Source organism: Leucopleurus acutus (assembly GCF_964270905.1).
Source record: "Leucopleurus acutus genome assembly, chromosome: 14".
In the NCBI taxonomy this organism is placed as follows: Eukaryota; Metazoa; Chordata; class Mammalia; order Artiodactyla; family Delphinidae; genus Leucopleurus; species Leucopleurus acutus.
Window position 1 is genome coordinate 15842596 of NC_139156.1, and position 16502 is coordinate 15859097.

General features: G+C 42.8%; 1 protein-coding gene across 4 annotated transcripts in view; it reads left to right on the top strand.

Annotated features, from left to right (window-relative positions):
- Positions 1 to 16502, top strand: part of ABLIM1 (actin binding LIM protein 1) — a 312495-nt gene that overhangs the window by 264968 nt on the left and 31025 nt on the right. For 3 of the 4 annotated variants that reach the window (XM_082854663.1, XM_082854664.1, XM_082854665.1), the window contains exons 8-10: positions 1743 to 1801; positions 14217 to 14294; positions 15304 to 15459. In XM_082854663.1, the coding sequence (XP_082710789.1) occupies positions 1743 to 1801; positions 14217 to 14294; positions 15304 to 15459 (293 nt within the window). Of the gene's footprint in view, positions 1 to 1742; positions 1802 to 4929; positions 5014 to 14216; positions 14295 to 15303; positions 15460 to 16502 lie in introns of all 4 variants that reach the window. The other variant, XM_082854666.1, reaches the window with a different exon arrangement.

A 16502-nucleotide genomic window follows, 5' to 3' on the forward strand; every position in this document is an offset into this window, starting at 1 on the left:
TGTGACACCATGTGCACACCCGGAATTCAGGGCCAGGACGCCCGCTCAGTAGAACCTCCACAGCGCACGCAGCTCCTGGACCCAGCCCTGACCCCCGGCCCTTGGCTCTCCACGTTAAGACGATTTCCTGTGCTTCGTAGCCAGCCTCAGAGTCAACGCTAGTGCTGAATGGACTGTGTGTCTGCCTGGTTTGGGTTTGTTTAATTTTTTTTTTTTTTTTTTGGCCCTGGGTTAAGCAAGATAGAAATTACTGCTAAATAGGGATTAAAGTATAATTCTGATATAAAATTAATTTAATAGTATTAATTTAATTTAATAGTATTTTAGTCATTAATTTAATAGTATTAATTAATTTAATAGTATTTTAGTTCAGTGGTGTGAAATAATTCGAGAGTTATTCTAATTTGATACTTTTCAAGTACACACACAGATTGCTGCTTGAAGGGAGAAAGATTTCAACAATGAAATATAGAAAGTCTAATATTCATACTGAGATTCTTATTAAGTTTATATCATTTACTTACTGCTTTCCACTTAGTAACTTTTTCAGATTTTTTTAACTTTTTATTTTCTGTTGGAGTGTAGTTGATTAACAATGTGTTAGTTTCAGGTGTGGAACAAAGTGATTCAGTTCTACATATATATGTATCTATTCTTTTTCAAATTCTTTTCCCAATTAGGTTGTTACAGAGTATTGCACAGAGTTCCCTGTGCAATACAGTAGGTCCTTGTTGGCTGTCCATTTTAAATCTAGCAGTGTTGGACACGTCAACCCCAAACTCCCAAACAATCCCTCCCCCACCTCCCTTCCCCCTCGTGACCATAAGTTCGTTCTCTAAGTCTATGAGTCTTCAACTTAGTAACTTTATTCGCTTAGGTCTTTTTAAGTCCCTCTTCAAGTTCTTCTGCCCATTCCCACATTTGAACATACCCTTATATGAACATATAAGACTTACATAAAGGCCTTAGCCATAAATTACATAGATTGTCTATCTAGGCGTAAAATAGTCATATAGGCAGACATTTGATTCTTATAAGAAAAGAGCTTTTGATTGGATATAAGTGTTTTGCTTAGTTCTTTGGTACTGGTACCATCTAAGAAAGTGCTTTACACTCCTGTAAACTGAGGCATTAACCCAGGAACAGAAGATGACACTGAATTAGTGCCTTCATTAGTTTAAAAGTGAAGACTTTTTGCAGTTAATTAAAAGGTTAAAAGTTAAAGGAAAACTTGTGGATTTGTAATGTAACTTTCAATCTTTCTGCTAGTTAGATTGGTCTCCTGTGTCTGTTGGATCAACAAAAAATGCAGTGAGTTTTGCTTCTGGTTATAGGCGATCTGGTTTGACTTTATTGCCCTCATCTAAGTTGCTTGGTTGTTTTGATGTTATATAAGCATGGCTTATGGCTTATATTTCTGAAATTAAATGCAGCTGTTGCTAAGCACACAGACATTACTTTTAAAGGATAATGATACAGTTTAAAAACAAAAACAAAAACAGAAACCACCACCCAGTCAAGAACAGTCTCTTTCATCAAGACACTCTTGTGCCCAATTAGTGGTCTCTGTGGTCTAGGATTATGACTGTTAGAGAACAAGTTCAGACCAGATGTGGAAAACTCCCCTGGAGTTTGAACTGTCATGATTCACTTGGGCACAGGGCCACTCTCAGAAGTTCTGTCTAACAGGACTCTGGCTGCTTTCCATTTCCTTTATTCTTAGCCATGCATTGTCTTTCCAGGTTCTACCGTTTGGCATCCCGACTGTAAGCAATCCACCAAGACCGAGGAGAAACTGCGGGTAAGGAAGGCAATAGTGCTGTGATGCCAGGTGTACGTGCTGGGCACTGTGTTTGTAGTCACTAATTTTGGGGACTGGAGTTTGGGTGAAAGTACTTTTTTATAACTTTTTTTTTTTCTCTCTATAGCAGACTAAGTGGAAAGGCCATTTGGCCAAAAAAGCAGGTTCCCTCCTACCTTAAATCAATGGTGGATTTTGTTCCAAATGCTTGTGTTGGACAAAATAAGCCTTGCCTCATAAGTCAGGTTCTTAGGAAAGCATTCAAGGGAAAAGTCAGACCTTACAGATGTGAAAAAACGTTTCATCAAGTTCTAGGTCCAACATCTGGTGACCTCATCACCGGGCTTTTTTTGTACTTTGTCCGTAATATCACTCCAGCCCAAACTCTGAGGCCATTGCTCAGCTCTTTCTACGTTTGATTGGCCTCTCAAATCCAAATTCACCGAGTGGCCTCCATCTCCAGAAACTGATGACTTGTCAGATAAAACCTTTGGGGAAAACCATGATGAGCCCAGACGTGTCAATGTGAACAGGTATTCTTGATTGTTTTTGTAACTTAAACCTTAGGTAGCATCAAAATGTTTTTGTAACTCCCTAGAACATGGACCACTCAGGCAAGAGGATAGATTCTCTTTATCTCTCACTTCTTTTATCTTTCTTTCCTTTTTTTTTTTTAATCTCTCACTTCTAAAGCCTTCCCCTGGTCTTACTCAATTCTCAGATCACCTCCAGGTGACAATATTTCATCTGTTTAAAAAGCAAAGAGCTGTACACACTTGCAAGGCCATGATCATAATCTGTATCTTACTCAGATGCCCCCAGTTTTTCACTTGGGCTGTGAAGTATTTTTCAGAGCAATAATCAGACTGCACCCCAGTCTACACTCCCTCAGTTTAGCTACCTTACTGGTACCCTTGGAAAAACTGGAGGTTGACTAGGTCACCTGGTGCCTCAGGGAAAAGAATGGTCTGAGTTTGTTTTGAAAGCCAGACTCTAGAAGACTCTAGAATGTGGTATCATTTCTTCTTGATCTGCCATTAGCAGACGTAAGGAACAACGTACGTAATCCCCAGCAGCTGCATAGCTGCTGCATCCATGTGGCCCCATCACTAATGTGTCACTTGTGAAGGGGTGACTTGGCTTCAGAGAAATGATTATCAGTGAGACCCATTTTTGGGGGGCCTGCCACCCTGGGAATGACAGCTCTTGTTTTCATTTTCCAGTATCTTTCCTTTATTCTCAGCAAAGCCCAGGTCTGCCCAGCAGCTTTATTTCCTTTGCTTTTTTTTCTGCTTCAGCTGGCATCTGTAAGATCAGATGGAGATATTTTTCCATTTGCATAACTTGTCCCTCTCCTGTGACCCTGAATAAAAGCAGTTGTCTTAGAATTCAGTTAATGTAATCAGACTTTAAGGAAAAAATCACTTTTTCTCAAAATAATTGAATAAAGACCAGACAAACTGGAGAGGAATTTGCCCACCAATATCAGGATGATTTGGTCCCTGTTTCAACATAGAGTTTCCGCTTGAGCATGTGTACCTAACCCTCCCATCTATCCATCAGTCAGGTGCACACTGGATTTTTCTGGGATTTTTGAGGACCCATGGACGCTTTGAAAGCAGGTTGTCATTATAAAATACTAGAAGATTAAAGAAGAGGTTAAAGAACATTAAAGACAGTAAGAGGTGACTTACTGTCACTTTTATCATAAGAATTTAAAATTCACAGCATAGCTTGTGGATGCTGCCCCAAAACCACGCAAGTAGCTAGTGGTCGGCACTGTCTTTACAGTGTTGCTTCAGTTTCTTGAATAATCATTTTCACTTCATCCCTGATGAAGTGTTTTGGGAGATGAAGAGAGGAATACTAACGTGGCCAGACTGAATGGAATGTGTCTTTCCTCTATAAGGATTGCTTGAATTTGCAGATTGTGTTACTAAAATGATTTTTTTTTTTTAAATCAACACTTTTTTTTTTTTGTGGTACGCGGGCCTCTCACTGTTGTGGCCTCTCCCGCTGCGGAGCACAGGCTCCAGACGCGCACGCTCAGCGGCCATGGCTCATGGGCCCAGCCGCTCCGTGGCATGTGGGATCTTCCCGGACCGGGGCACGAACCCGTGTCCCCTGCATCGGCAGGCGGACTCTCAACCACTGCGCCACCAGGGAAGCCCTAAAAATCAACACTCTTGATCGCATCTTGATGGAACTCTATGGATAAGATTATGAAAACAGCTAGTGAGATACTTCCACTCATTCTGGCCAAGAGGACCTGTTGACTTTTTTTCCTTTAGTGAAACTTTCTAGAGAATTCCAAAGCTCTTCTCCTAAAGCCAACATTTACCACTTGGGAGGTCAGCCCAGCCCTCAGCTCACTCACCCAGAAAGAAGGAGGATGATGCACCTCCGAGGAAAGAGGTTCTGATGTGGCCCAAGTGGGGTACTGGATGACGCTGGTGGGATTTAAAAGAGGCTAGACTTTTGAAAAAGGAATAAATCCTGTGCTCTCTTAAGGGTGTGTCTCCAGATGACAGTCTTGAGCCAGGATTTCCAGGCCTTTTACTGGGTGTCACATCAGTGCAGTTACTATAGCAAAATGAAAATGTTTTCAAGAATCTTTTGGCAGCCCCACTGAGTAATCCACGTTCTTGGTACTTAAAGAATTTGTGGGGCTTTTGTAATAACAGATTCTTAAGAACATCTCTCAGTGGCTTCATTGGCTTCTCACTCTTCATATATCAGAATATTTAAGCCAGAATAAATGGAAAGGAACGATGGTGGGTTGGAACATAGGTAAACATACTGTAACTTGAAGACCGGTTAGGGAATTCCCTGGAGATCCAGTCGTTAGGACTCCGCGCTTTCACTGCCAAGCGTGTAGGTTCAATCCCTAGTCGGAGAACTGGATCCTGCAAGCGGCACGGCGCAGACAATAAAAAAGAAAGAAAGAAAAAAAAAGACCAGTTACTATGCTTTCAAACATGGACCCCAAACACACACACACAACTGAACTGATGTCACTTGTCACTTATCAGATTAGTTTTCCTGAAGGTTTTTTTCTGGTTTTGATAGTGTTTCTGAATCGAGGCTATTTCATTGTTCATTCTTCCCTTTTTCATGTTTCATGGCAGCCACGAAACATCCGTCGTTCTCCATCTGATTTCTTTTATCCCAAAAGTCTGATTCGACGCACAGGATGGTCCCCGGCTCTGCAGGTTGGCGCTGTGTCTGGGCTGAGGCTGGGAGCCGCTGTCCTGGGCCCCAGGCTTCTGTCGCCTTTCCTCCCCTTGCTGCTTTCCCCACATAACTTCCGGGCTCCTGCAGAGGCAGATGCTTTTTCTCACCCCACGGAGTGCATCTCACATTCTGATTCGGGCTGTTTTCTTCTCTGGACAATGTTTTCATTTAGAGCCGTGACTAAAGCATTGTCTTCAGTACAGCGAGCACATTGGAAGCTACCCTTTTGGTCCTATGCTCACACATTTGTTTGTTGATCAAATATTTGCTAAGTACCCAGGTATAGTAAGGAAGAAAAGACAGGTAAATAATTATAGAATGATAGAGAAATGTATCACAGGATGTGGATCATAAAGATCAAGGAAGTTCAGATGAGGGAAGGGGGTCAAGGGGCACTTCCTAGGAGAAGTGGTCTTTGAGTTGAGTTATGGAGGCTGAATGGGATTTGAACATGTAGAGATGATGAGAAAGGGGTGGGCCTGGTGAAGAGAACGGCAGGAGCGGGGAGCTGGGGAAATGCAGTGCTTCGGGAGGGAGAGGTTTGGCTCCAGGAAGGAGTAGCGAAGTGGGAAAGGAAACAAATAAAACCAGGCACCAGCTCTGCAAGAGGCGGGGGGATTGACATACACTTTCATTGGCTCTCCCTAAGAATCCCCATGAAGTAGCTATCCCGATTCCCATCTTACAGATGGAGAGACGGAGGCCCATCATAGTTAACGAACTTGCCCAGAGTTATCCCAGCGGTAAGTGGAAGAGCTGGGATTGGAACCCAGGTCTCTCTGAGCCTATAACTCCTGTTCTTTCCACTGTCCTACAAAAGGAGAGTAAGAGAGAAACCTGGGAAGGCAAAAAGAGGACAACATGAAATACTGGCGAAGTTTGATAGTGTAGAAGGAGGAGATGGTGTTTCAAGGCGGCGCCACCTGCCCAGAGCATCGCCTACAGGAACAGGGAAGGTACTCAGCTTGCTCTCCAGATGAGCAGCAAAGCAGGGGAGCATGTTCCCTGCACACACTTGACCTTCTTTTGGGGTCTCTTAGAATCAGCTGAAACCTTGGCCTGGTAAATTACGAGTGACTTTCCACAATCCTATCTTTGTCCAGAGGAAACCCATTTGACAACTCAGGGTTGCAACACAGCCCTTTAGTCCAGGCTTTGTGCCTGTGCCTGTTTTCTGTGCCTGCCAGAACTGTACCACAGCCCAGGAGAGTTTGGGTTTGGATCTACTTTTATTAAAACTTCACCTTCTTTCTTTAAATGATTTGAAAAGTAGTTAGAAGTACAGAGTTTCAGAGTAGAAAGGAACGTTTTAGATAGCAACCTGCTAAGTTTCTTCATCTATAGAATGAAGTCAGCCCAAGGCTACGCAGGTCATAAACAGCAAAGGCTCCAGGCCTCGAGTGCATGGTGTTGGCCCGTGATGCTGGGTTACATCCAACATGTATATGTCATATGATCTTCATCTATCTTAAAGCTTTAGCTCCAGTGGCAGGGTTTCACGTACAGCAAACTTATAGTGTCATGAATCCAGAGGAAGTGCCCAAGATGGTCCCCACTGAAGTGAGTGCTCAGAATTAGTACCTACTTGGCAAGAAGTTGCTTTTTCAACAGCTTTTGGGGTTTTCCCTGAAAGTATACTTTATAACTCAAATAGTGTTTTATGTTGGTAGCCTAAGGCTATCGCCAAGTGATTCATTTTCATAACTTGAAGAAAAATACCATCAACTGTGATCATTTTTGGTCTTCTCCAGACCGTTAAGTCTAAGAGACATGGAGCCATCTTGAGAAGTGGTGGGGGGAGAGAGAGAGAGAGGCTGGGGCGGGGGGGTCTGTCTTGAAAAAGCCTTCTCTCTTCCTATCCTGTTTTTCAAAAGGGACATCTGATTCCCATTATTCAGCCTTAAACATCAGTGAGGTCAACTGTAGCCCCATCACAGAAAGGTGCCAACAGCTTGGGACCCGGCAGAGAGAACAGGCTATTCGACAAGATCTTGCTTCACCCGTTGGCCATTGAGGAACAGCTCACGAGAACGTTCGAGAAGCCTGAAAACGCCAAAGCAATTCTCAAGCCACCCAGCTATTTTGATCTTTTAAATATTGTGGCCTACACAGCCGCTCGTTTCACCAGATAATGTCAAGCAGCTTTAGTTGTTAGGTGAACTGTACACCTTGCAGGGACATTCAACATTCCACGCCCCTGAAATAAGCCTGGTTTTATTGTGGAGGAAAGTCATTTTATTATTTATATTCTGAAATCTCCCCTTCTTTCCTCTTGCTGAATTATAGGTAAAGAAAATGGTGAAAACAGAATCACCTAAGAAAAACATATTCTGGTTTTGCTTACGTGGAAGAGTTTTATAGGAATAGCAGATTTTGTCTATAGGTAAAAGTTGGTACTGAGCATTTATAATTCCTGTTGTAATGCACTATAAACAAAGCACACGAGATTCCCAGGACCAAGTCTGTAATATTCTGGAATGGATCACTTGCTTACATTCTAAAAAGGGGCTTCTGTGTTGTGCCTTTGGAGGCTGAAGTATGAATGGCTGCCTTCCAAAATGGGCGTGAGTGTTTTTCTTCTGAAACTAACATTCACTATATTATAACGTATGCACTTGCAAACCCATAATATACCCAACAAATACCATGTGTATATTTCTACAAAGGAACTAATTAGAGGCTTTAAGTATGTCTAGAACAAGGAAATAATGCTGTTATTGTTTTATTAATGTCGCTACCATACATACCACTTTGTTCCCAGCTTTCACTCTGTTTGAAAGTTTTATTTTTTTTGGTGTGTCTTTACAATGCATCAGAATGTATGGGTGTTAAGATTTATCCTGCAAAGACAGTGGGGACTCTTGGCCATAGTAAAGGCTGATGGCCGTTGTGCACCTGGCTCTAGAGAAGGAGATGTGTGCCCGTGAGTCCCTCCTGCTTCCTCACAAACAAATTTCTTTTTCCAAAAGGAGTTCCTGGGAATCCCCTGGTGGTCCAGTGGTTAGGACTCTGTGCTTTTACTGCCTAGGGTGTGGGTTCAGTCCCTGGTCGGGGAACTAAGATCCCACAAGCCATGCAGCACAGCCAAAAATAAAACAACAAACAAACAAAAACAGAAAAAGAACCAAAAGGAGTTCCTTTTTTGACTTAGCAGTGAACATTCAGTATATGCAGATTTTTAAAAATATTCCTTCTTCTGCAGCTGTTATCACCACCTTGTCTGGTGAACTTCAGCAAAAACCCAAGGCAGGTACTGTCAGCCTTAGCAGCACTTTGTATAAGGTGTTAGTCACCTTATATCGGTAGTTGTCCCGTAGGTGTTTGTATGATCTCTCCGATCTGGGTGCCAGTTGCCTGTAGCTCTCTCCCTTCTTAGAGCATGGCTTTGGATGAATGCAGATTAGATGAACGTAGTTGTTGCACCCTTGCTTCTGCTGAATGGGGGGAGGGCAGGGGCAGCAGAGGGCTCTCCAGCTCTCCCCTTCTAAGAAGGCACCAAGTGTGCATGGTGGCCCGTGATTGGAAATAATCGGAAAATGTCACTTCTCTGGTTAATCTCCCGGCAAAGCTCTGGTAAGTGTTTTTTAATGGTGAACATTTGAAGAAGGTTGAGAGCTGGGGTGGAAGCATAAAATGGTCTCTTCAATGTAATTTTCATTCTGTGACTGTACCTCCTGCAGGGTAGAACAGGTGGACAAAGTGAAGGCGTAAGGGAAAATATCAAGTGAAAGGTAGTTAGAGGGTTTTTTTTAAAGTTTCATACAGAAAACAAAAAGACTTGCATTTTCAAGCACCTGCTATTAGCGATCAAATGCCATTTGTTTTCTCTTTACTGTTGAAATGAACTACTAGTCAGGTGAGACCTCTCTTGGTTGATTTATTTTTTTTCCTTTGAGGAAAATAAAAAGCCTTTTTGAAATCAAAAGTAAGTATGTGAAGGTGTGCTGGAGAAATCAATGTAGATTTAGACCCCTTCCTCATGAGCGATTGAGTGAGGACAGCCACACACAACTACAAGGTTCTTTCTGAAGGATCCTTGCCTCTTGTTACCAAAATAAGGATTAAATGATTTGCCTGATCTTGTTGGCAAAATACACTGAAAGATCGCAGCCAGTCTGTAATCCTTCCTATATCTACCTTGCTTTTTCCACCCTTCCCTCTACCTTTTTATTTTCCTCCAAAGATGGCATCAAAAGAAAGAACTGAACTTTTCCAACTGTGCTTTCAAGTTCTGTTTTTCTGTTAAGGCATGAAGGAAAAAGTGATTAAAGGAGAGTAAGTAAATTGCATCTGCTTTAACAGCTTAACCACAGATCCTTGTTGCTTTCTCTCTGTAGAACAGAAGTGGGCATACCTTTGGGGATACAAATTTGAAATTATCTTCATTTATAATATTGGCAAGAGGGTATCCATCATAGCTCTCATAGGGAATTCCAGAAACAAAGGCTGTTGGCCCATTTGGGTTCTTGATTTAATTTGATGAATCGCTGTTGTTAACTTGGATATCTGAATAGGTTAAAATAGTAATTTAGGTTAAATAATTGCACATAAGGATCATGTGGAAATATGGATCTTCTGTAACTTTGTTACAGTTCAAAGAGGTGACGCTAGAATTAAGTTAATGATAAAGAAGAAACTGTCCGTGGGATTTGAAAGAGGGAAAACATGTCAGTTGTTGCTTTCGAGGTTAAATGAGTTTTAATTTGACTGTGTGGATATGAGCAGCTGTGTTGGAAGACAGCTCTGTGCCTTTTGAAGATGAAGGCCATCAGAGACCTTCAGCAAGTTATGTATTAATTAGAGGGAAAATACAGCCAGAAGAAGAAAAGGGGCGCATTATTGATAAACAAGACGTTCATTTAAAATTCAGCATGTTTCTCTTCTTTCTTACTCTAAAATACATCTCAAATTACACTGGCATTTAGGTCTTAACATTTGGATTTCTTTTGTCATATGATGTAATATTAAGATTTGGCTTTTTTTAATTAACACTTTAAAACACATAAAAAAATAAAATGCAACATGCTTACAAGTCTAGATGTTTAGAATTGAAAGGTAAAATTCTAAATATTTAAGATGCAAACTCCAAAATTAATAGTCCAGCTTTTAAAAGTAATTTTATGATCTTCATAAGGGAGAGCTCTAACCTCTGCTGGTTGAACAAATACACTTTGGGAGCCATCAGGGAGTGTGGCAAAAAGCAGGCATCCCTGTGTACCATTTAAGCTTGGAGCACAGTTCAAGAGGCAGCGAACCAGGAACTATACTGGCAGGTCAGACAGGCCTGTGCAACTCGTTGCCATCTGTCATGGAAGGGCATTAGTAACTACAGCCAAGACGTAAGCAGGAAGTCATCTTGGAAGGATATAGATTCACTCCATGGAGTTCTCAAGAAGGGGAAGGACATTTGTCAGCTCCAGGTGGGGCTGCTGCCCCCCCCCATGTGCTGAGATAGTTAACATACGTGAGTTCCAGGGTATGGGAAGGCCTCCACAGGTGGTAGGAAAGTCTGGTCTGTGGAGCTCACATCTGAAAGGACTGTCCTATGATGAGCAAAACAGAGGCAGTGCTGCCTTTCACTATTTGAGATGAACTGGCTGAGAACTCCAGTCTAATGTCAAGTGTCTGGAAACTGCTGGGTCTTTGCCATGTGCTGGGCAAGGTGCTTGAAGCTTTATATGTCTTGTCTCATTTATCCCTAGGAACTAGGGGTTGTAAGTACCCTCTCCTCCATTCTATAAGTAGAGAAGTTGAAGCTCAAGGAAGTTCAAAGAAAAAAAAAAATGAGAGAAAGGAAAGAGACACTCATGTAATGTCACACAACTAGGAGAGCCAGTGTGTGAGCCAAGGTATTTGACTCCAAAACCAGCCTTTTAACCCCACTAGATTATACTCTACAGAAGTGTGTTTTATCCCATTATTTCATTTTAAACAGGAAAATAAAGACCATTGTAAGAAAATAGGCAAGCAAGAATAACCCACAGACAAGATGCCTACGGAAGTAAAGTTTACAGTAAGGTTAGGAGGTCAGGAGGAAGCAAAAGCAAACGGTGGCAAATGCAGTGAAAGAAAGAGCAGATTCTGAACCTCCGAGAGATACTGTGAGCGTTTCTCCAATACTCTAAGTAGCCTGAAGATGCACGGGGCAGAGTGCATCTGACGAGAGCCAGAGCAGCAGTGGATTCGGTGAACATCAGCTTGACTTCGCAAACTGACTATGAAACTCTAAAATCTTTATTTTGGAATCAGAGAATCCAGGACAGTTGTGCGCAAATTGGAGGTGACTGTGATCTGAACACCTCTGAAGAATCAGATGGGACTTGACAAGATTCAGATTGTCGGATAACTTAAAACCTTTAGCCCTACAATATTAACAGGGTAAAATGCTTCAGAGAAAGCCTGTGCCGCTCACAGAATACTCTATCCAGTGAAGAAGGAAAGGAGAGAGACTGAGCTGGGACAGGTTGCTTCAGCCAAGAGACCTTTTCCTTCCACGAAGTTCTCCATCCCTGGAAGGGAGCACCCAGGGCCCCTTTCTGACCTGTGCTCACGTTCGTCCCCAGCTACGTTCCTATCAGCTTGCACAGTACGCCAGAGAACAAAACACTTCAGAGCCGTCCCCAGGTGCATCATTACAGGAAAGACAGAAGGGATCCCTGGCCCACATTTGACAAAAATTAGGATGAGTAACATGGGAGAGGCCCCAAAGCTCTGTATGCACTTTAGCTATTCACGCAGTGTCCTCACTGCTTTTAATGAAAACAGACCTTGTTGTTGTCATAGCAACACCAGCAACCGAAGATGTTGGACTGTCCTAGGGTGCACCCTCTCCCACCCCACCCTAACACCGAGCTGTTGCAGGCTTCTTAGAAGCTTGTAAGTGGCAGCAGAAACATTTTCAGCTGGCAGGCACTCTTTTCTGCCAGTTCATCTCGATGTTTTTCGTTTACTTTCACCTCCTTCGTCCCCAAGCCATGTTGATGAGACATAAACGGCCACACACGCCTTACGCCATGGGCAGAAAATTTAGCGCAGGGATTAAGAGCTTGGGCTCTGCCTCTAACGTGTCTGGTTTCAAATCCTGACACTTGCCTACCTGTGTGTGACTTTTCACTCATCTATAAAGAAATGATGTCAGCGGTACCTACTTCCTGGGGTTATTGAGAAGATTAAGTGAGCGCATGCCTGGGGAGCGCTTAGCACAGGGCCTGCTACATAGTAAGTGGGCAATACATGTTTACTGCTATTCATATTCTTATGTTGTTACATAAGAGGTTTCATTTTTATATTGAGTTTGGCAAATGTTAGATCCTGGCCACTTGAAGCTGAAGGACGACGTGTAGTTAATGATTATCCCGCAGAGATGGTTATCGGCTCAGCTTTCTGAAGGGCTGGCGTCTCTTTTTAAAGGAGGGCTGCACTTTGGTGGTGTCACTTCTATATTTTGATTGGGAAATGGGTCCGGGAGTTGGGCTTTTTGAGTAGTGTTATTATGTGAATCCTTTCTTTTTCGTTATACTCAGATTTGAGGATTTTCTCATATTGGGATATGCCTGTGATGGGAAAATTGTCACTTGAGGAGGAAAGTGCTTGTATGAGGCAGGTCTGGGGGGGTGGGGCAGGGATGGAAGTGTCGAGCCCGGGGCACCTCCACTGTACCCCGTGTGCTTTCTCCTACCCCCTCCACCCTCCTGTCTCAGAGATACCAGGGACACTGGCGAGAGCCACGGACCCCAGCCCTCTCGTGAATTCTTGCCGTCAGGGCGAGTCTACTCACTGCCTGCCTCTGGTTGGCCAGGCGGGCTTGCTTTCCTTGTTTCAGATGTGAGTTCCATAGTGACGCAACATCCTTGTTTTTAGGAGGGTTTTTCTGACTCAGTTAGACTCATATTTGAGGTACCAAATATCAGTAGAAACAGTACCAAAGAGGGAAAGTCCTCTTCCTAACGTAGCTCTATAAATTGTCTTCTCCAAGAAATAGCTGCGCGGAGGGGAGCAAATCTTCCAAGACCAGGCCTTTGGGTTTCCTTGCACAGCTTTCCAGAACATACCAAGCAGAGGTGGGGGGCAGTTAATCTCAACTCATGCCTTTTCTCCCTGCTCCCATCTCACTCTCAGGGTTCTCCAGCCTCTATTACAAAGTCTACTTTCTTATACCTTCCCCAGCAGCCGACCACTAACCTTACCTCAGTGACCTTCCATATGGTAAGGCTCAAAACGTGCAACTGACATGAGTCAAGTATCCGCAAACTGAGTATTTGTTTACAAATAATAAATTCTAGCTCATTCCCGCAACAAATATTTATGCCTTCTCTGTACCTGTGTAAAACATCGGGCACATATAGTGGAGAGAAAATAAACCCTCTGAGAGCAGAGGTCATAACTAAAGGTAGTGAGGGAGATTAACGTGATGATGAAACCAACAAATACAGAATTATACATTTTATTCATGAAAAAAAAAAAGAATGATACTGTGAGAGAAAATAACAAGGTCGCCAACTCTGGAGTGAAAGATCAGGGAAGGCTTCTTTGAGGAGGTGATATTTAAGCCAGGACTGAAGGAGGAAAAAAAATCAAGTAAAATTGGGTATCAGAGCATTTGGGGCAGAGGAAGCAGCAAGGATAAGGACCCTGAGGCAGTGACATGTACCATGTTCTGTGAGTGACAGTGGGTAGTGAGCGATGGGAAGGAAGGCAAGGACAAAATCCCGAGGCCCTGGGAGCTGTGATTTCATTCTCTGTGGACCCTGAAGCCAAAAGCAGGATAGTGACAATCCAAATTGTATTCTTCAAAGATCTCTCTGGCCACTGGGTGCCAAGTGGATTTGAAGAGGGAGAGAATGAAGGCAGGAAACCCAGAGGAGAGGCCATTGCAGGAGTCCAGACCAGCAGAGGTGGTGACTGGGGCCGGGATTGTGGCCATGGAGACGGAATGTGCTTGAACATGTCCCCTTGTACGGGACAAGGAGAAAAAGAAAAGCCCCGAAATGCATTTTCAAGGCTGATTGTACAACTAGTTCTCATTTGCCTTTCTTTCTATGTTCTATTTTCCCATATTCAGAAAAGTTACACCTCTTTCTCATTTTAACCAGCTTAGTCGTTAGGAAAGTGTAGGGACTTAGGCCAGTCTTGATTCTGAAGCCATGGTCTGAAATCTTACAAGTCACTCTTTATTTTACAGCCTACCAGGACTTCTTCCGAGAGCATTTATTCTAGACCAGGCTCCAGTATCCCTGGGTCCCCAGGTCATACTATCTATGTAAGTATCTACTTCTGGAAGAGACACTTCCGGACCAGGGGTGGTAGCAGCTGGTAAGCATGGACTGGATAATCCAAAAGTGAATAATTCAAAATGATTTTTATTTCTGTTATGAGATCCAGTTTTCATTCTTGTAGATCAGCCACCTCAATCCCATTTTCCTCCACGTGATCAAGTGTTCATGTGAACGTGACCATCGGTACAGAGTGAACGAGTAGATGACCTGTAAATTGCAGTGATACGATGCAGGACTTAAAAAATTGTTGTACCTAACTTGCATATAGATATTTGGGGATTGATTATACATTTTACAATGCTGATACTGAGTGTCTTTAAATTCTGCCACAGAGGTCTTTAAATATTTAGTTTATTAAATATTCAGTTCTTGTTTTAGCCATCTGGGAGGATTTTTTTGGCCGTCTGTTTGAGCTTTTCCTTCTCTGTAATAAATTTAGGAAATTATCCTGAAGGTTTACAGGCTTCTCTACTTGATGAATTCTGCATAGACTTCTTCCTAAGCTTTTGGTGACTTTTTTGAAAATGTGATTAATATTGGCATAAATTGGTATAAATCAAAGTATAGTTGATTTACAGTGTTGTGTTCATTTCTACTGTACAGTAAAGTAATTCCGTTATACATATATATACATTCTTTTTCATATTCTTTGCCATTATGGTTTATCACAGGATATTGAATATAGTTTCCTGTGCTGTACAGTAAGACCTTGTTGTTTATTCATTCTACGTATAACAGTTTGCATCTGCTAATCCCAAACTCCCAATTCTTCCCGCCCCCCACTGCCCTCCTCCTAGGCAACCACAGGTGTGTCCTCTATGTCTGCGAGTATTAAACAGGCAACTTTATAAAGAGTATGACCGTGTTAAGCAAAGTGTTTTGGGTTTTATTTTTAAGGTTTTCACTTTTTAAACAAGACATGAGATGCGCTAACCATAGTTCCCCGAAGATGAGACGGCAAAGTGATTTTTTCTTTCTGTTTAACTTTGGCAGGCAAAAGTGGACAATGAAATCCTGGATTACAAGGATTTAGCAGCCATTCCCAAGGTCAAGGCAATTTATGACATTGAACGTCCAGATCTTATTACCTATGAGCCTTTCTACTCTTCGGGCTATGATGACAAACAGGAGAGGCAGAGCCTGGGAGAGGTAATACATTCCCAGAAGTTGTGAGTGGTACAACTTATTTCTCTTTGGCACATGTATAAAAACTACTGACTGGAATCAGAATAAATCAGAGGGTCCTTTTGGTTGCCCACTGTTTGCAGGCTTCTGTACCAGGTGATCTGAGGTAGTCAAAAACCTATCACACCTTCCCTGCCCTTGGAGAGGTATGGAGAGGTATGGAGAGGTAGGGAAGCAGACCAGCCACAGAAAACGGCCGTGCAGGATGAGTAAGCATCAGTACCAGGTTGTAGGATAGCAGAGCCGGCATGCTGGGAAGGAAGCCGAAGTTGTCAGGGGAGACTCTGTGAGCTGGGCAGAGGGAATAAGGGAGGGAGAGTCCTCGGTGCAGGGGGGGGGGATGGGGTGGGGAATGGGGTCTTGGTTTGGGGGCAAGCTGAAGTACATTCATGGGGATCATGAGAGAGATCACAGCCCCTAAATTTTGACAGCTGCAGTTTTTAGCATCATAAGATACAATACGCAAGAAAAGACAAAGTAGAGAGAATTGGGCCACGGTATAGGACCGTGGTATGAGCTAGGCTTCTGGAATCAAGTTACCTGGGCTTAACCCAGGAAGTCCACATGCTGGTTGTGTGACTTTGACCATGAGACAACCATTCTGATCCTAGTTTTTTTGTCTGTAAAACAGATAATGACAGAATCTGCCTCATGGGGCGTTAGTGAGGATAAAACAAGCTGTCTATTAAAGATTAATTATCTATATATCTAGCTAATTTATCATCTATTAAAGCTAATCTACATTAACTAATTATTAAAGCAATTAGCAGAGAGCCAGACTCGTGGTAAATGTTCAGAAAATGGCAGCTACCACTGTTGTCCTTACCTGTCTTCTTGGGGCTTATTAATACTCTCCCGACATTAATGGTCCACAGGCTGGAGCTCAGCCTCAGCCCCTGGTGACCCTCCCCTCTCTGTCCTCTAGGTCTCATGGGCTCTGGTCTGTTTCCCCTGGCCTATTCAACTCACTCTAAATTCTTCCCCTTTTGTTTTTTAAATTGGAATCA